The 20,115-nt window shown below is 44.1% G+C and overlaps 1 protein-coding gene across 45 annotated transcripts in view; it reads right to left on the bottom strand.

Moving 5' to 3' along the window:
• ANK3 (ankyrin 3) overlaps positions 1–20,115 on the bottom strand; it is a 339,367-nt gene that overhangs the window by 70,458 nt on the left and 248,794 nt on the right. For 37 of the 45 annotated variants that reach the window (XM_038140068.1, XM_038140063.1, XM_038140067.1 and 34 more), the window contains 7 exons: positions 19,839–19,937; positions 12,304–12,402; positions 12,109–12,207; positions 11,714–11,809; positions 8,609–8,681; positions 8,355–8,417; positions 843–966 (listed from right to left, as the gene is read on the bottom strand). In XM_038140068.1, coding sequence (XP_037995996.1) covers positions 843–966; positions 8,355–8,417; positions 8,609–8,681; positions 11,714–11,809; positions 12,109–12,207; positions 12,304–12,402; positions 19,839–19,937 — 653 coding nt within the window. The remainder of the gene's footprint in view (positions 1–842; positions 967–8,354; positions 8,418–8,608; positions 8,682–11,713; positions 11,810–12,108; positions 12,208–12,303; positions 12,403–19,838; positions 19,938–20,115) is intronic. The other 8 variants (XM_038140077.1, XM_038140080.1, XM_038140079.1 and 5 more) reach the window with 1 other exon arrangement.

The following is a 20,115-nucleotide window of genomic DNA, read 5'->3' as shown; positions in this document are numbered from 1 at the left end:
GAGGTTTAATTATTAGCTTCAGTACAATTCAACTGTCAGTAACTACACTGCAAATCCACAACTATGGAAGCAATCTCTGCTCACACAGTTTTAACAGTTTTGAGCAACACACACTGAAGGCTTTAGCAACATTCAAAAATAAAATCTAAAATGTTGATCCGGAAATACCTGCATTGAAATTAGCATTAGTCAGACAACACATTATGCTACAATGTTTTATCAGGTTCACAGGAACTCTGACCTGGTTTTTGTAACACGTAATCTATGCCTTGTCAAAATAAATCCTCCAACAAATTTAGAGGAAACTTGCCTTTTTTTACCCCTTTTTTTAGGAGGGAGGAGCATTATTTTTTAATATTGTCTTTCTCAGCTGTATTACTCACTAGCACCTTTAAAGAAATAAAAGCACCAAATAGCAAAATGATTTGTCATTCAGTTTTTCTGGCATTTACATTCTTCAGCAAAACACACCCATTAAGGAGCCTTCTACTGTGAGCATCAGTCTGACCAGTAGTAGTCAAAAGAAACCAGGCTTTGCTGGCTGCTCTAGATCCGTTTCTAGAGCAGCTGCAGACTGCTAGCAAAGAGGTACCTTGGAGATGTTCAGAGCATGAGTAGAGACCAGAAAAAGTGAATAGCTAAGTTTTGTGTATCATTGCCATAAGAAGCCAACATGAATAAAGAATATGAAATAAAACTGCAATGAACATATGCTTCAAAGGATGTACACCCCCTCTACTTCACTTCAAAACAGACTCCAGTGCTGTGTGGCAGGGCACACTTGGTTTGTAAAGACCTGTTCCTGTGGTGACGCGCGAACATGAGAAGCAGCAATACAGTACCTGGCGGAGCGGGCTCCCAGGCTGAAGCCCATGTATCCTTCAGCAGGCAGAGAATCATCTCCCAGCTCTTTCAGATCCTGGGGTCCGAGGTATTTGTCTGTATCGCCTGTCATTGCATCCTCACCTGCCGGTACAAAAGCCAGGCTGGAATCAGAGCCACACGTACGTACAGCAGATGTTTGTGCGCTTACTAAGTCATAACGCCCTTCCCTGCTCGCCAATAAGGAATCAATCCAGTCACCCCCACTTTCCCTAAGGCTCTTTCCACGTTGGATGTTAATTATCCACCCTCTGACTGTGCCTGAGAAAATAATTTTATTGGGGGACAAACGAAAGAAGCAAAATTCCACCTTGACGTAAGCCCAATAAAGTTATACGAGGGATGACTTTTGCCCAATCGCCTCAGCAAGCTAAAGAGTTCCGCTGTACTCTGCATCATTGCGCTCGCTTTTGCTTTCCTTATGGAAAAAAAAAGAAAAAAAGCCCAAGCTGACAAAGTTGGATCATTCCCTGTGAGGGGGAAAAAAAAACAACAAAACAACAAACCGATCAACAAAACCAAACCAACCCCCGGCCGCGAGAGACAACTTGTTTGCCCACCGGCCCTGAAAAGTGCAGCAAGCTTGAATGGAGGCTGAGGAGGGAAGGAAGAGGCCCGCCTTCCACCTTGGCTATTTCTCAATACCTTTTGGAAGTTTGACTGTAAGACGGGACTTTTTTAATTTTTTTTTCTTTTATAAACGGATCTCCGCACTGCCAGGCTGGTTTGCGAAGGTGAGCGCTGCCCGAACCCCGCTCTGCCCCATCCCCGCGGCGCCGGGACAAAGCCGGGCCCCGCAGCGGGGCGGGACCCCGGGCACCGCCGGCACACGTGGGACGCGGCCATCCGCACGGCAGGATGGTTATCCTTAGCTGGTTTATCCAAAAAAACCCCAAGAGGAAGGAAAGTTAGATGTCGGGAGAGGCGGGCAGGCGCCACAAAGGGTTAACGGAGCAGCTGCCCGGCGGGGAGCATTTGCATGCCATTACATCATGCGAACCTACATTCCTGCATTGACAGAGCAAGCCCAAAATGTGCCTTTTGCGGTTGTTGGGTCCCCCCCGCCCCCAGCCCCGTTCCCTCAACACACGGAGCAGAGAGCGCTCCCCGCAAACTCAGGGCTTGCCGGTGTTCACCCTCCTCCTTTGTTGTGAACGCCTTTTAGGTGTGATGCCTTCAAGTTGCACAACAGAGAAGTTTAACAACAGCGCGGTCCCGAAGGTAAGTGACTCCCAAGCCCGGACTCACGTTTCCCGCTTTCATTCAAGGAGTTTAGACTAGTTTCCACTCACTAAACTCAGGAAACCACAGGCGAGCTCCGGTTTTAAACTAACAATCAAGTCTAAAAATACCCCTTCAGCTACTGCTTTGCAAACGGCAAACAAACAGACCAACTTTCTCCTCCAGCCCAGCAACAACCAGCATTTCAGGCAGCAGTTAAAAAGCTAAAATGTTCACAATACACCGGAAAGCATTCAAAACCCCGAAACAGACACATCATACATCAAGTGAAACTTTAAAAAGTCTTACTGTTTTGGAAAGCCATTTTCACCAGCCTGGTCTATAAGATTTTTTTCCCCTGGTGTTTCCAAGAATTCCTATTAGTCCTATTAGTCCTTAAGCAGTGATTTAGACTTAATCTCCAAACCAGCACAAGCAAACTAATCCCTGTGGGTCATATTCGCTTTCCACACAACAACTGAGATCTTCTTAACATCTTGATCTCTTCGTATGTATTTTAGGACATGTGCATCTTTGTCCTCTCAACTCAGATTAAAGTTCTTTGCGAATATGAAACAAAACGAAAAGTACTAAGTTAAAAAAAAAAATCCCTTTTTAATCACTCTGCAGACATCCCTTTAAAGCTTCTGCTGATTGGATTACAGCCTCCCTTGGCAAGCCTCTTGAATGGTGACATACATGCAGGCACTCCAGCTATTTGTATGTAAATAGGGGTGCTGCGAGGGTGTAGTTTTTCTGTAACTTGATGCCGGGGCTGCGCAGGGAGCGCGGGGCTGCGGGAAGGCGCTGCCTCCGCCCGCCCTCCCGGCCGGGCCCGGCGCCTCCCCCCGCGCCCACCGCCGGCCCGGGGCCGGGGGAGCCCACCCCCGGCACACCCCCTCCCTGCTGGGGGGCTGCTGGCCAGGGAGGACACCGGACCGAAGCCTGGGAGGCGAGGAAGCGGGCCGGGGAGGGCGAGAGGGAGGGCAACTTTCAGCAGCTACCAACCGAGCCACTAAATTTGGAGACTTCTGCCCCTGCAATACCTGCAGACAAGCGCTACGCCACCGTAAGGAGCGGAGGAGGCATTTTGTTTAAGAGCATCGTTTGTCGAAGGCGAGGAGAATGACCAAAACCCCCCGCATTCAGCCGAGCTGTAAAATACATCAGATGTTATCCTGCTCCGCGGCTAATCCAGCCGGGGCAGGATCACTCTGATGAAATGCTCTCATCAAAGGAAAAGCTGCATCTAGGAGTGGTAATTTCAAAGAATTCCACACATTGTTTTGTGATCGTGGGAGGCTGGAGCGAAATGGGTGGTGCACGTTTCAGCGATCCCACTCTGTTTAATTAGGCGCTGCAGCCTAATCCTCTGCGCTTCAGGTAACACTGGGCACCGTGTTTGCTCACGGCACACGGAATTCCTGCGGAGAAGGTCCCAGGGAAGCGTGAATACAAAACTCTGAACACAAACAATAGAGAAATGCCCAACAATGAGGCACCGATGAAAAAACACCAACAGATACCGCACTGCTTTGCTGCCTTTGCCACCCTTCCCTTCCTAACAGGCCACACGTTGAAGAAAGGTGATGTCCCTGCTAGCAGTGGGTAAACACAGCTATCACAAGCAGAGGAAACAGCTCAAAGTCCAGGGAAAAACAGCGGCAGTAGGCCAAAGCAAGGGCCCATCAGTTCTAGTGCACCCGACGGTGCCACATTTCACAGCACAGTATGGGAATATGGACCAGCAGAACTCCAGGACACTTTTCTAGGCGGCACAGACTTGAGCACGTGTTTTCTAAACCTGAAAGAGGTTTGTATAGTCATGAACACGTTTTTGTTTTTTTTTTTCCTTTTTAATTTCTTCCAGTTACACTTTGAACTCGTGTAAATTTTTTATGCTCCCCACACCAAGGACCCTTGCAAGGAGTCACGAAAGTCAACTACCTCCTGCAGAAGGAGTAGCCCTTTCAAGCTGGATCTGCCTCTTGTGGTTTCACTGATGCCCCCTATTTTTAGACTTCTGGAGAGCAGCAAGCACTGCTGCTCACTTTGCCACCCATTTTATGTTCCAGCCTATCCCTCACACAGTTTGTTCGGTTTTATTTTCTGGGATAGAAGGTTCGACTGTTTTTAGTCTTTTCTCCCGAATAATATTTTTCTTACCTCTTATCATCTTTCTCATCCCAAGTTTTCCCAGTTTTTCTGATCCCCCAGCATGTCTCCTACAACTGGGAACTGCAGGAGCACAGGGTAGGTGTTCTTTTTTAGAGGCTAGTGAGAAATACAGGCTCTCTGGCAGCAGGAGACAAGGCATCATGTGGCTTGGGAAAAGTCCCAGACAAAATTTAATCATAGGCTGGGATCCAGATGAGCATTTGTCATTTGGCTCTGCTAAAGATACCTGAGGATTTTGCCACTCCTTCATCACAGCCTGTCCAGAGCTGTCTTGATGGCAGAAGAGGTAGAGCCACAGGGAAAAGGAGGATGTTTCAAGTTGTAGCCAAGGTTTTGGTTTCGCAAAGTAGGGAGAAGAGCCAGTACCAAACCACTGAAACTTTTATGAACCTGTGAAATGTTATGGAGCCAAAGAAACTCTGAAAACTGAGCTTAAAAATATAATAAACCAACCCCTCCCAAAAGGACCAATAACATTTCATGCACAGTGATGTTCTGACCTGTCTTAAATGCACTTTAGGTGTTGTATCTTAGCACCTACTCGGGATCAGGCAGTGTGCATTCATGTTCTGTTAGGACATCTGTCTAATCTTCCACGGATTGATTAGCATGATACTTGTTCTTACTGAGGCAGGCATCTCCATTAAATGGGTTTAAAATTGTGTCCTGGTTTACACCCAATAGTTTGTTATGTCTTGAAGGCCAAATAAAAAAAAATAAATTAAAAGCTCAAGAATAACTGGTTTTTGATAAAGTCTAAACTCTCCACACCTGACTGGGTTTATGAATTGAATTCTTTTTTTGCCCTTCACTGCTCACAGTCTCTCTCCTCTTGTCCCATCCCCTCTGGGACAGCAGCAGCAGCAGCTTCAGGGAGGGCTCATGGCAGGTGCAGCAGGGCTCCAGCTCCCTGCACCAGATTAAAGCTCCTGCAGCTGCCCAGAGGGATGCTGAGAGGATGAACGCGGTTGCAGAGGAGGGGATTCCTTCCAGGCCTCCTGCAGACAACTGGAGTTGAGCTTTACCACGGTTGAGCCCTGCTCCCCACCAGCCCCGTGGCCACGGGCACAGGGCTGGGACTCCCAGCTGCATGGGGAGCCAGCTCACAGCTGGAGATGGTGAGAGGAATGTCCCAGTTCTCCCACTCCCAGGTTTACATTTGTAAGACTTGCAATCTCTTCAAAAATAAAAGCACAGCACACGCTTAGCGTGCGTTAGAATTGCTCTTCTACAAACTCTCTGCTGCGTATGAAGGTGAGCCCTCATTTCTTTTCCCCACAAAATCATGTTCACATCTTTCAAAAAAAAACACAGTTTCTTTTTTTTTTGCAGTGTAGCAGTTTCCCAACACTTAACCTCATCTGGGCAGACTTGCCAGAACAGTCTAGGAAAAAGAATAAAAAAATCTCTCTTCTCAACCAGTTTGACTCCAAACCAAACTGTCCTCAGCAGGGAAGAGAAATTACACAATTCCCATGTAAATACTTATTTAGTGGGCACAGCAAGACATAAAACACAAGGAAATGGTTTCCTGACATTTGTCCCCGAGCTCTGAGTCTCTACTTTCCAAGTCTTCAATTTCTCTTATGAGAGAAACCTTGAGGGTTGTGGCTCATTGAGAAGCCATTCAACAAGTCTGTCTCACTGAAGAGTTTTGGCTGATGATATGAACACCAGCCAAGCCAGGGAGAGCTTGGATTTGTTTGCTAAATTGGTGCCTTTCTCCCACTTGGAAATGAGCTCCCTGGCTCAGAGATTTGTCAGAGTGCCTTAGCATCTTGAACAGATTTGTTTCGACTGGTGTGAGTGGATGCATTGTATATAAATACCCCACTAACACTGAGTGATGGGCGTCACTGAGTTGTCTTTACAGATCTGCAAGTCAGGGAAGAGACACAGGCCAGTGGTTATCACCTCAAAGCCTGCAATTCATCACAAGCCTTGCAAAACACCTGTTACCTGATTTGTGAGCTCCCTTTCAGGCTGGGTTTGAAAAAGACCCTGTCATCTCAGCATCATAGAATGGGCTGGGCTGTAAGGAACCTTAAAGATCATCTTGTCCCAACTATGCTGCCATGGACAGGGACACCTTCCACTAGACCAGGTTGCTCAAAGCCACGTCCAGACTGGCCTTGAACACTTTCAGGGATGGAGCACCCAACATCTTCACTGGGAAACCTGCTCTAGCTCCTCACCACCCTCCTAGTGAAGAATTTCTTCTTAATATTGAATATAAACCTACTCTCTTTCAGCTTAAATCCACTCCCCTTGTCCTGTCACAACATGCCATTGTAAAAAGTCTCTCTCAAACTTCCCTATAAATCCCATTTAGGTACTGGAAGGTGCTCTAAGGTCTCCCTGAATCCTTCTCCAGGATGAACAATCCCAACTCCCCCAGCCTGGCTTCACAGGAGAGGTACTCCAGCCCTCTGATCATCTTTGTGGCCTCTTCTGGACTTGCTGCAACAGCTCCATGTCCTTCTCACATTGGGAACCCAGAGCAGCACTCCAGGTGGGGTCTGGTGAGAGGTGCCCATGGTGTTTTGGATGCAGCCCAGGACACGGCTGGACATCTCTGGGCTGCAAGTGCACAGTGCCAGGTCATGTTGAGCTTCTGCACATAAATACCCAACAGCCTCAAGTCCTCCTCCTCAGGGCTGTTCCCAATCCATACTCCCCCCAGCCTGTATTTATGCTTGGGATTGCCGTGATCTTGATGCAGGACTTTGCACTTGGCTTTGCTGAACAGCATGAGTTTCACACAGCCCCACCTCCCCAGCCTGTCCAGGTCCCTCTGGATGGCATCCCTTCCCTCCAGCATGTCAACCACACCACACAGCTGGGTGTCACCAGCAAACCTGCAGAGGGTGCACTGATCCCACTGTCCACAGTGCCAACAAAACTGTGAAATGGCACCAGTTCCAATACCAATCCCTGAGGAATGGCACAAACCACTGGTCTCTCCTTGGAGACTGAGTCTTTGAACACAACTCTGAGTGCCCCATCCAGCCAATTCCTTAGCCACAGAGCTCTCCATCCATCAAGTCTCTCTCTCCAGTTTAGACACAAGGATGCAGAGCAGGACTGTTTTGTATAAATTACTCTCTCAGCTCCCCTGGCAACAACACGGGTGCAGAATACAGTCTGCGACATGCAAGGAACCAATTGCACTACCTGCATTCCTAATTGTTCGTTTGGTCTTTGTTGCACTGAGAGTTAGTAACTAGAAAAAAACCCCACAGATTTGGCTTTAAAAAGGATCCCATAGGTTACAATTGACATCTTTAGCTCCAGCACCCAGGCTCCCCACAGGCTGTTTCTGGCGTGTACCTCGCTGTGCAGTGGGACACAGCAAGTGGCTGCCCTGTTCGCTCACACTGTTATGCATCAGTGTTCCTGCCAGCTGAAACAATGCAGCATTTTGAGCAGGACAATGGCCTAGGAGAGCTATTTGGAAAACACCTATGTACGGGAAGAACGTGATCCTTTTGGAACTGCACAACGACAGATGGGGAACAAACCAAAAGCATCAATTAAACAAGAGCCGCGCACAAAGAACTGAAATATCTTTTACACCTTGCTGCTTGAATGCTATGAAAATTAGAAGTAAATACATCAATAGGGATGAAGAGAGAGAGATTGACTAAAGAAAAACAAGAAAATCGAACACAGCCATTTGCCTTAAAAAAAACAAGAACTTGGTTCTTTTTGCCATTGACTTTGACTATCAGCCATTTCTTCCGAAGTGTTTGGTATTTTACCCTCTTGTCCAGTATTTCATTTTCCAGTTAAAACAATAAAACATTTATTCACTTTATAGAAGCAGCAGCAAAATGATTATTCCAGGAAAGTAAAGGTAATTTGATCAAAAAATCGTAAGAAATTCAGAAAAGAAGTTAGGGGATTATCAGCAATAGCTCAAAGAATTTCTGAAAGCACTCTTAATTGTAAAGCAGAAGTTATTGTTAGTGGGATAATAAGAAAATTATCTGAAAGGATTAGTTTTCAGACAGATGAAATAAAAGGAAGAGGATTAAGTTAAATATCAGCGCAATACAAAAATGCACAAATACCTTCTTCAACATCTGACAAATATTCAGCATCACTGAGTATTTCAGGGGCATTGGCTTTACGAACTGCATGATTTAAATAAACAAAACAATTAAAGAAAAGCACATACTATTGATGTGTCAACAAAAATCAATGTACAACAATAACAGATGTGCAATGACCATATCCAACTAATAATGTGTGTTAGTCTTGGATTTTTTAAACAGGCACTTCTTACAACCACAAAGAGTGAAAAAAAAATTAAAATTTTTAATACCTTCATCATCAGACATATCAAGAACTTCATTCATGGTTTCTGGGACATTCATTTTGTGCTTTTCTGTAACAGTCTGTAATAGAAAGAGAGTAATTTTAGAGTGCAAGCACAATTTTTCTTAAAATTCTAGTTATTTTTAAAATTAAATCCAAGATAAGATTTTTATCTGCAGTTAGAAAAACAAGACTTAATTTCTAGCTTCTTATTCACTTTCTATTTTAAAGACACATTGAACTATAAATTAAAAAGACTACAGAAATAGGCAGTATTGTATTTGTTTTTTAAACTACGTTCATATTGTCATATCAGAAAAAGCACGAGTGGAAAGCTTAGATGATGATACCAAAAGAAGAATCACATATACTGAAATAAACCTCATTTTTGGGGGCTTAATAAGAACTCTAGGTAATCACCTAAGTTTTGAGTAAGGAATATGTCATCTCAAATAAAACCAAACCTTCTGAGGGAAGTATTTCTCCTTTGACATCAGAAGAATTCTGCAACTTGGGAGAGGCTGAACCTATGTAAATTTTTTCAGAGGTGCCTCAGCATGAATTGTGTGTTTTTCCCACAAATAAGAACAATTGTAACCACATGCAGGCTAAATGATACCCCTGAAGGGCTTTGTGCATGAAAGACACTCAGAAGTGGTTGCATGGTTTTTATCCCAATGTTTATATTGATTCAGATTCAAAGACCAATATAAAGAAAAACAAAAGCAGAAAAAAAAGTCCTGAATGCACCCGAAATCTGTTCCTAGAATAACTGTATCCTAAGAATGACACATGTACTTTTTACCTCTCCAGCACAACAATCACTGGTAGAAGTTTGGGTCAGACAAGAGCTTCTGCAGAAATACCATTCAAGGAGTGCAGTGGAATTAAAAACAAAACCAACCAAAACAAGACAAATCCACACAAAAAAAAAAAAAAAAACACCAAAAAAATCCAAAACACCCAAAAAAACCCAACAAAACCCAACCCCAAACAAAAACCCACTCCCATCTTTATGGGGATTTTAGATTGTATTTTTTTTACCACTGTTACTTCTCCTGCTTCATATGCAAATAAGAAATCATTAAGAAGTTCAGGAGGGCAAAATAGCCTTTCCCTTTTCACTCATTTTAAAATATTTCAGTTTTTCTCTGGCCTTATGAGTATTCACTTTGCATTTCATGTTTCTTAGGCTACTGCCATCACTTGATATAGGCAGAAAAGCTCCTCCGTGCTTAAACATTACAAAACCTACAGAAAAGCCTCATGCAATCCATTTTGTGGGAATTACTTACAAAGCTTTTAAAAACATTGTTAAACCAGAAAAATCACTGGACTTTTTTCCAGGTCCTACTGGATTTTTTTTTTTAATTGATATTTGAGTATAAGTTACAGTAAAATTAGCTATGTTCATCCCTGATGCCTTTAAATTTAGCTCTGGGAGTTGTTTAGCCACAAGCTTCAAAATATAAGTCTCAGCAGTCAAACTGAATTTTTAAGACCCTCAGTTGTAAATCAGATTTCACATCTAGACTTCCAAAGGTGTCAAAATTACACACTGATAAGTAGCATATTCTGATTTTAATGGAAATGATTTCTGGGCTTCTCTTGAGAGTAGGTATTTGAGGTTGTATGGGTCTTTCAGCATCTAACATTTCCTCCAGCACAATTTGGAGCCTGACCCACAGTCTCTCTACTCTTCATCTACAGAAGATAAATGGTCAATCACTTTATGCAGGACAAACATTCCCAGCTTCTTGGTTTTAAAAGCCAAGAACAGCCTTGTGATATTGAGAGTTTTTAGCATAAATATGTGGTTTTCCTGCAACTGTCTGATTGAATAGTAGGTAGTCATTCAAGTTTTGATATCCTATAAAACATTCTCCATCAAATTTTTCTGTGTGGAAAAATGTTTTGTAATCTTTCTAAAGAGAAATTTATTCCTGAGAAAACATGAAGAAAATGTGAAAGAAAAAAAAAAAATCGGTATTACTTTTGAGCATATTCCTTTACATCATAATGTTCTGAAATTTATCTTTTGTGTGGTGGTAAACTACTGAAATCAAAGCCAGGAAAGTCATAGGAAGAAAAGGTGCATGCAGTAACAGAACTAAAATCTGCCTGTCATCCCAAAAGCTCATCATATTGCAACCACCTGCTTGCTCAGAGAGACCACACAAAGGGGCAATGACAAAACATGGAACACACACAGTAACTGTTTTCCACCCCTGGTATGTCTGAAAACACATACACGTGCATTTTATCTTTTTAATCAGAAAAAGAAAAATAGTTGCTGAAAGCAAATATTCTGAATTTATGTTCTTCAGACCCAATTCAGGCTTTAATACTATGGTAATGCATGGAGGTACCTCGCCTCAGAAAACTTCTTCAGAGAGCAATTTGGCAAAACATTAGTGAACAAAAGATCCTTCTGAGAAATATTTTGGATTCTGTGAATGTTTCTGACAGCAGGTAATGTTTGACCACTGCTAGTCCCTTCAATGTCTCCTGGCTAATGCTTCCTGAGAGGCAGGACACACAAGCTGGAGTTCACATCCACGTCAGGGAATGGGTATTTGGGGTTGCAGGGGCTGGCTGTGGCTGCTTGCAGAATACAGCCTTTCACCATCCTATGGAAGGGGCCAGAAACCACACAATGAGGAGCTTTTAAGTAAATTCCAACCTTTTTTTTTAAATATTGGAATGGGTTCTCTTAGGTCAAATTCAAGCCATTAAGCATCAGATGGTTGGGAAATGCTCTCAAGCAGCTTCTGTTTACACAAGCCTGTAGGAACATCTTTTCAGCTGCAAAATTGTTCCCTAAACAACAAGATGTGTGGACAAACTTTGAGTGGAGAAACAGTGCAGTTGTGACTGGTCCTTTACACTGGCCATTTTCTGCTCAGTTTGTGCTCTTTCTATGTACATCCTCACAGTGTCCACTACCTTAAAAACAGACAGCTCATGTTGCACTTGATATTGACTTTATACTGCTAAAAGGAAATAGGTGACTGGAATCTCAGTAGTCGTGTAACTAAACAAAGTTTAGATATAGTCATACTCTGGCTTTGGAAAAATTCTTCCATTCCCTACTGAAGCGAACTGTACTTACAATTGTAGTCATGGTCTCCTCTGTCACCACCTTCAGCGTGTCAACAACTGAAATGTAGCCAAGTCGCTTAGCAATGGCGAGGGCAGTGTTTCCATTCTAGCAATTGAAACATTCGTAACAGAAGCTGAACGTTAGCAAGGGGAAGTGTAGGAACTGCGGGTTAATTACAGAAGAGTGAAAAATAAAATAAAAATTGTTCGCATTTTCTGATGGAAATAAGTATTTGGGTAGTAGGATATATAAGAGGGATGAAATGGGATGAAAAAGAAGAGGTTTTCAGACGTTTGTTGCTCTCGTTCTGAGAGACGATGGTACAGAGGATGTGGGGGTGATGGAAACAGGCTTCCTCTGGTCTTTTCCTGTCCCACCAGACCCTTTTCCAGGCCAGCACTTACCACAGTGAGCTCGTTGGGCGCGGCGCCGTGCTGGAGCAGGACGTTGATGATGTGGGTGTGCCCCTGCTGTGCCGCCTGGTGCAGCGGCGTGTACCCGTTCTGCAGGCACAGGGAGAGAGCAAGGGCAAGGCTGAGGTGGGCACAGCACGGCACACTCAGCAGGGCAGCCCCCACGGGGAGGGCTGGAACACTCACCTTCGTTTTGGCGTTGACTTTTGCAGAATGCTGCAGAAGGAAGTTCACGATTTTTATGTTTCCGTAGTGGCAGCCAACGTGCAAAGGAGTGTATCCCATCTAGAATGAACATCAGCAGTTAGTAAATGTGGGCATCCCACACGTGCCCTGATGTAAAAAAAAAAAAAAATCAGAAAAAGCAAACAGGTGTGAAACAGGAAAAATCCCTTTAAGCTTTATTTCTTTGGACAACGTGAAAAATCCTCCAGCCTTGGAAAAAAGCCACACTTCTCATGAAAGTCACCTAAAGTGTTCTGTGGGTACTTCCACCAGCTCCCTCAGTGCCGTCAGGTGGATCCCCTCTGAACCCATAGACGTGTGTGTCTCTAGTTAGTGTTGCAGGTTGCTGACCATTTCCCTTGGCCTATGGAGCAGTTCACACAAGGTTTCCTAGTTTCACTTGCATTAACACAGGCTAAGTAATGGTAGCCCTGACAGTTACTTTAAATTCGGGTGTGCCATTCGTTTCCAGTTAATGATATACCCTTTGCCATCTAAAGAAACTACTAACTTTGACAACCAGGAGGAGTTAATCAGTGCCAGAAACAGCACTGAATTTAAATTCCATTGGCATCAGCAGAATGAAACTTTCTGCTGACTTATGTGACCATTGGATCAGATGCCAAATGACTACAAGGAACTTTTCCTGCACAGAATAATAGCCCACAGTGGTAAGAGCCAGAGCAATAGCTTAAACGTAATCATGAATTGAACACATGGACCTCATCTTACAGATATTGTTAGTCTAGGGTTGGCCAAATAACTTCCTGTTCCGAGGAGTGCCTGGAGTCTGACTCTCTGACAGGGCCCCCTGAGCTGTCCAGAGCCTTGATTCTTCAGCAGAATGATGACTCACAGTCATGTACCTCAAACACAGCTTCTACAGCCCCTGTCTGTACATGGGCCAAAGATAAACTCAGATTAAAGGATGGCCAAGCTATCAAAACAGTTCAAGAAAGTCAGAAAAATAAGGCTGTGAGACCTTGTCCTACAAAATCTTAATTCCCTTTTCCCTCTTCAAAATACAGGCCTCTTAGCATGACCAGCAAGGTCAAAAAAAAAAAAAAAAAAGACAGCATAAAACCAACTGGAGAGATGAAATCCAGAGTCAAGGACCACCTGCCAAGAACCCCCTGTGAAGAACCCTAAAACATTAAAATCTGGAGCATATCAGAGAGCCAAGACCAGCTGATCTCAGCTTTCCCTTTGAAGTGATCTGTAAAGGCTCCTCTCCAGCCTGTAACAATGAATACTGAGAAAGGAGCTCTCAAACCCCCCACATTAACTGCAGTGCCACAACAGTTTCCTTCTAGAAATGGTACACACAGAGGCTTACACATGGTGCCTACAAAAATGGCTGGAGGAGCAATTACTGATGCTCTTTGTCACTCCTGACCAGTCTGCTGTTTAAATCAGAGGCTAAAAGTGAAAGCTTTTCCTCCTTCTCCTCCCAATTAACGGTGGAAATCATGACATTTCCAGGGTCACAACTCAGCTGAATCTGAAGGAGGCCTCCTCTGAAGCTCTGTTGTGTGTGGCAGCTGGAGGGGTGTGCACTGAAAGGCAGCTCCTGCCACGGGCACCACACGTGTCCCCAGCAGCCGTGTAGGCACCTGCTGAGCCTGGTGGCAAAGCACCAGTCCCCTGCCTGAGGTCCTTGGAGAGTCCTGGGAGCTCCCTTTTAAGTTTGCTGTAGCCTGTGGTCACCTCGTGTCAGGTCCTGTTTGGCCCCGCAGTGGCTGACAGCAGAGGGACAGAGATGTGACACCGCGTCACGGCTGGCTGGCCCTCGGCACACAGCACGGGACATCTTCCTGTTCCCAGCCAGCAGCACGGGCAGAAAGGGCACTGGCCAAAGTAAAACTGGTCAGCAAAATGCCCTTTCAGTGCCTGAAACCTGGGGAGGATATCCTTAACTTCTCAAAGCTAGGTTCTGCAGAGCTCAGGAGGTCTGCAGCTCTTCTCAGAGCTGAGGTTCCTGCATTCGGCTCCTTCCAGCTCAGGAAGGCACAGCAATTGCATCCCAAGATCCCCATGTGAACCAAGGTATTCTACTGACTGCTCTGAAACACTCCAACGGGCAGATCCTGCAATTACACAATTAAATTAACAATAAAAGTAGCAATTCTCAAGGTTACTTGAGCTTGCTACTTTCATTGTCTATTGAAAGGTGCCCGGGAGGCTAAAATATTTTGCTTCAAAAGGTATTAATAATTAACCCACCCACAAACAGACAAAACCCCAAAACAACAAAAACCCCATTAAAAAAACAAACCAAAAGCAAAAACAAAACAACAAAAGCCAGCTCACAATTATATAAATTTCTGCACAGCCGTTCAGGCTTAGTTATAATTACTGGCAAAGCACTAAGGGATTTAGGAGGCAGCCTAATATTGAAAAAGTTACTTGCAAGAAAACCAGGACTTTTGTTTAACACAGCTCTAACAGACATCACCTTCTGGCTGTTTTAAAAAATGAGCAGCAACAGGGGAGTTAGCAGCTGGGAAGGGTTTATCAAAAACTACAAGAATAAATGCCAAGAAAAAAAGAAAATCAGAAATACTGAACTTTTCATTTCTAATGGAACACAAAGAATCCCTTATTCTCTTGCCCTTCAATTTTTACTTTTGAGGGGAATTATCACAAGTCTTGTATATCATGTCAGTGAGTTACTTTAATATCCTCCACTGGCAATAACCATAAATATTAACAGCTTGAATAACTGCATCTTTCTAGTCATGCTGACTCTCAAGCTGCTCGGTTTTTGTTTTTCCGCTGTAAATGTCAGACAATGAAGCCACAGCATTATTGTTTACAGGGCTAGAAACTGCTTTAGATCCAAAGATCACAAAGGCCTCACTGAATGAAACAGGCAAACCTAGGTGAATGCACACAGGCACTTCCCTGCTTTGCTGAATCAGGACCGAACATGTTGCAGTACCTTGCAACGGTTCATTATTGCATATTATTAGGCTGGAAGTTTCCACAGAAACTTCTTGATAACAACTGAGCACGTACAAAGAGCCAAGGAGAGACAGATAATGCACCATAAAGGTATACTGAAGACACCTGTATTTGAGTGTTTGTTCTGTAGGAAAGTGATTTTTCCAATAGTGCTTCCCTCCCTGCCTCCTTCTTATCTCCTCCTCCATCTGAGAATTAGCTATTCCAATGGAAAAGCTGGATCACTGTTATGATCTCAGGCTGCTATGGGGCTCCTGTCAGAACAAAGCAGGCAGACCTGAATAAATCTGAAATAAAAATCCCAGCTCAACCTGCAAAAGAACATCATGACCTCTCAAGCCACCATTATCTCCTACCAAAACCACAGTTTTAGAAACAAAAGGCAGTTTAATAATGGCTTTGTTCTCCAGACAGGCATCAGCCAGGGACTGGGAGACCATCAGTTCCCCCAGGGGAGGCCCAACAGCAAGAGCAGTCTAGTGACTGACTGAAAAAACCTGCACTGAAATAAAAACTCCAAACTTGACTGAACCTGCACTTTTCTCTCAGTCTTCCTTTGCCAGTCCATCACAGTACTGCTGTATCCTACAACTACACTCCAATGGGATAAACAGTGTAAAAATGACATGTGGGGACCTGCTGAGCCATGAAACAATATTTACTCGTGCCAGCTACCAGCACAAAAGCCCTGAAACAAAAGCAACATCACATGTACCAGGACAGCTTTTTACACTCAGCATGACCACCAGAGAAGGGATATCTGCTCGCAGCCATGGCTCCAGACTGATTTTCAACTCCCAATATAATTGTGAAGGGATGAACACGCCTTGTGTTAAGCATGATACTGCACAGCACATTTTCAGCACCAAAAACTCTTTAGCATACCTAAATTCAGGCAAACTAATGCAATGTCAGAATAGACAAGAGCTACTGCCTTTGCTGCAGGACACTAACATACACAGAAGTGTGAACATCAAATTCAATTATTAAAGCTCTCTAAATGTTTGAAGCAGCTCAAACTTTACCACCTGAAGTGTATTTTCTAACGTGGCTGAGTTTTTAAACCACCTAACGAAATTTCATTTTCAAGTGGTAGGAGCAGCTTTATGGCCTCTCAGGCACTAGTTCTGGCCTGCTGCACCAATGTTGTTTACACTTCAGCACTGATTTAGACTCCTGCAGCTCTGGGATTAGAGGCTATTTAGTTAATTGATGCAGCAAAACCAGAAGGATCCCACAACACTATTAATAAATGCACTTTATAACCAGAAGCTATTCTTCCTTTCATGCCTTCTTCTACTACAAAGGTCAGGAAAAAAATTTCTTGGGAGAGAAATGACCCCAAGAGAGACCCACATATGCAACTGTCCACTTCTGAGAGCAATTCTGAAAATGCTCCTAACAGCCAGAACTGATCCTAATCATACAGACTAATCCCCTGTACAAGTGGTTTTTTGCTGGATTTTTTTTTTCTTCCCTGATACAGCTTCAAGAGGCAAAATGAGTTTCTGCCCCATCTTCTCCTTTAACCACCTGAAAACTCCCCAGAGTGTGAGCAGGGTCAGAACCCCCGTGTGTCAGAAGTGCAGACTCTAGGTGTTTCCACAGGGAGGGTAAGTTATATATAAATGATGACTAAAGACGAGGAAGATGATAGCTCATTGGTCCCTACTCAAGAGTTCAATGACCTGGTGATATTAAGTTCAATGATATGGAGTGTTCTCCCCTTATTGACAGGTACTGTGCTGGAGTGACACAATCTGTGCTCGCTTATCCTGGGAAAATCAGAAATAGGATAAGGAGGAGAAAAAAAGAAATAAAAACAACAACAACAACAAAAAAGCACTGCTGAACAGTCACCCACGCCCCAAAATCTGAGCTAAGAGAAGCACATGGATGTGAAATGGAGGGAGGAAAACAGAAGGTTAGTGGTGACACTGCTGGTAGCAGAGATCCCCAATATAATGTCACTTTGAGCTGTGCTGCTTCACTGACTTTTAAGGCATGGATGGCCACATCTCTGCTGCTGTATGTCCAAAGGAATGAATCCCAACTGGACATGCTGGACAGGATTGTGCAAACATGCAAGCATAGCAACAGTGCCTCCAAAGCCAACTCAGCTGTTGCTTATCTTGTCCCCCAGTGCCTCTGGTTTTAGAGGCAGAACGTACAGTTAATCCATCTAAATGGGAGAGCTTGTAACTGCAGGGCTGCTATTTTACAAGGCAATCATCCAACCTTCACCTCTATAGAACATGAGGTCAAAGTATGGCCGTTCTTATAGCCTAACATTTTTCCTTCACTGTAAAATTTCAGGTTTTTTCAGGAAGGAACTCGGGGTGATCATCAGATTATCCAGAAACGATTCCCTGGTAAAACACCCCATCCTGCATTGGCCCTTCCTTATATCACAGGATATATCCTTATATCTGGCAGACAGCTCCTAGTGGCTGACTCTGTGGAGCCTGCAGGGCTCACTGCTGCACAAAGCCAGCAGATGGGACCTTGCAGAAGCCCGTGGAAAAGCACCCAGCACATGCCAGTGCATAAACATCGAGCTCATTCCACTCTAACAGAATCCTGCCAGGCGTGTGGGCACTCTCTTCCCAAGGAGCAGACAATGCCCTACAGCAGGGAGGGCTAACTAGTAGGGGGAACGGGAGGACAAGATGTTGTGGATGCTCTTCCCCACAGAAGCCTACAGGATGGATAATTTCCCCAGACAGGTGACTTCTTACAGCCCAAAGCAGTCCTGCTTAAATACAACCTGATTTCACCTGACTAATGAATCCATGAGCCACCTCCTAACAGTAATGGGGCAATCCCATGGAAACAAGAGTGCACTGGGAAACTATTCTTTATTCACACTAGTTACACATATAACTGAGGAATGAGGGTGAACAACAAGAGATTTACTTCTGTCTTCTTTAAAATTATATGACTATTACTGATCCTGCTGCACACAGTCAAATATGACTGCGTTATGTGAAGCTGAGTGCAGAGCTCCCGCGGCTGCACCACGCTGTCCCTGCGACCCAGCAGACATGCCCTGCCTGCCTCTCAGCTGTGACAGTAGCTCAGATGTTTGCACCACCCTAATGTGACTAAAAGGCCACTGCAGCCCAGAATGGGATCCTATTTGGACATTGGAGAGCCAGCAAAGCAAACACGTGTGTCTGCCTGCACCTGTCAATATAAATGTCTCCTCAGACTGCTTGCTATTTGTGGGACAGCCAAGAGCACTGCACAGAGGGGCAAAGGCAAACGCTCAGATGAGTTGCATGGCTTGGGAGGTGATTCAGCTCTGGCCAAGTCAAAAGAACAGGTTCTGCAATGTCCTGCAACACCAGGTAGAAACTACCTCTAGGAAGGCAACCACATTCATCTGAGGAAATTGTGCAAAGAATAAACCAGGGCAGATCTCATCTGTTATTGACAGATAAGAACCCTGACTGATTCTTCTTTAAAATACAGACTGAGGATATGTTACAATAAGTATACACCTGGAGAAGCTCCTGGGATTTTAGCAAAACTATTTCAGTTTTACATTGAAATCAGCAGCTGGTACAGTTGGAATTACACTGTAGAGAAATCAGATAACAATGACTTTTCCCTCTGCCACAGATTATAATCAGCTGAGCTGCAGCCAGACATGATGATGGATTCAGCCCTTCCTGAGCTGTCAGTGTAATATGATACTGTTGCTGGGCAGTCTGACACACCTGGACATTCCTGGGATGCAGGCACAGCACCCAACTTGTGGCATACACGTAGCAGAGAGCTGTGAAAGCTACTCCTCTGCAAAAGAATGCAGGTCAGATTGTGAGACCTGGTTCATTCAGCTGATTTGATCCACTACAGTCCAAGTATTTGATCTCAACTGATTTCTTGCCCAGCTAAAGGAATGCCTCCAAGATCTAGACAATGCACGAGGAATGTAAGTGCAATCAACACTGAGATCATTATCATTAAATTCTGAGCATTGTACACTGTTAGGAAGCATAAAACCTCTTCTGTAAAGGGTCTTTGCTTCAGGACACGGATCTTAAAAAGCAATACTGTGAAGTGGGAGGTGTCATTGCTGGGAGTCTCAAAAGCCATCCCCAAGCACCTTGAAAATCCAGGTCTCTTATTTAGGAGTCCAAATATTTAGGCAAAACTATTTTTAGGCAAGTAAATTTGAAATGGACCACCATTGCATATATGTATTTCACATCAGATAACAGTTTACTTAACTCAAAAGCTGGATCAATCCCACTTACCTTCAGCGAAGCACAAGAATAGGATACAATCTAAACCTATATTGATCTAAATATCTAGGAAGAAATGAGCTTACTGCTCAAAGGCTGAGCTTGACATTAAACACCCAAGCTTACTCACCTTCAGTTTTCACAATATACTCTGCAATAATTTATTACGAGGAATGTTTCCCTGCCGGGATTTCAGTTTCACCCTGAAATCAATTCCTAGCCCTGTCTAGAGGCTCATGGCTCCCTGGAAGGAAATATTTCATGTGACAGTGGTGTTCATACCTTTGTCTGTGCATCAACAGCAGCTCCCTGGTTAACCAGAACCTCTGCTACATTGACCCTGTCCTCTTGGGCAGCCAGGTGGAGGGGCGTCAGTCCACTCTGGAAATCAGAAACAACAAGTAACAATCTCCAGGGGAGGCACATGACTACTAAAATGCAAATTCAGGTATCAATAAAACTCTAAACATCCTTAAAGAAGTTGCACATTCTACTTTCACAGTGTAAGGTGCTTGGTTATCACACTGTTGATCAGCAGGAAAGTACAATTCAAAAGCCA

Source organism: Motacilla alba, chromosome 6 (assembly GCF_015832195.1).
Source record: "Motacilla alba alba isolate MOTALB_02 chromosome 6, Motacilla_alba_V1.0_pri, whole genome shotgun sequence".
NCBI classification, from domain to species: Eukaryota; Metazoa; Chordata; class Aves; order Passeriformes; family Motacillidae; genus Motacilla; species Motacilla alba.
Note: the sequence above shows the minus strand (reverse complement) of the source record. Positions and strands in the feature narration are given on the sequence as shown.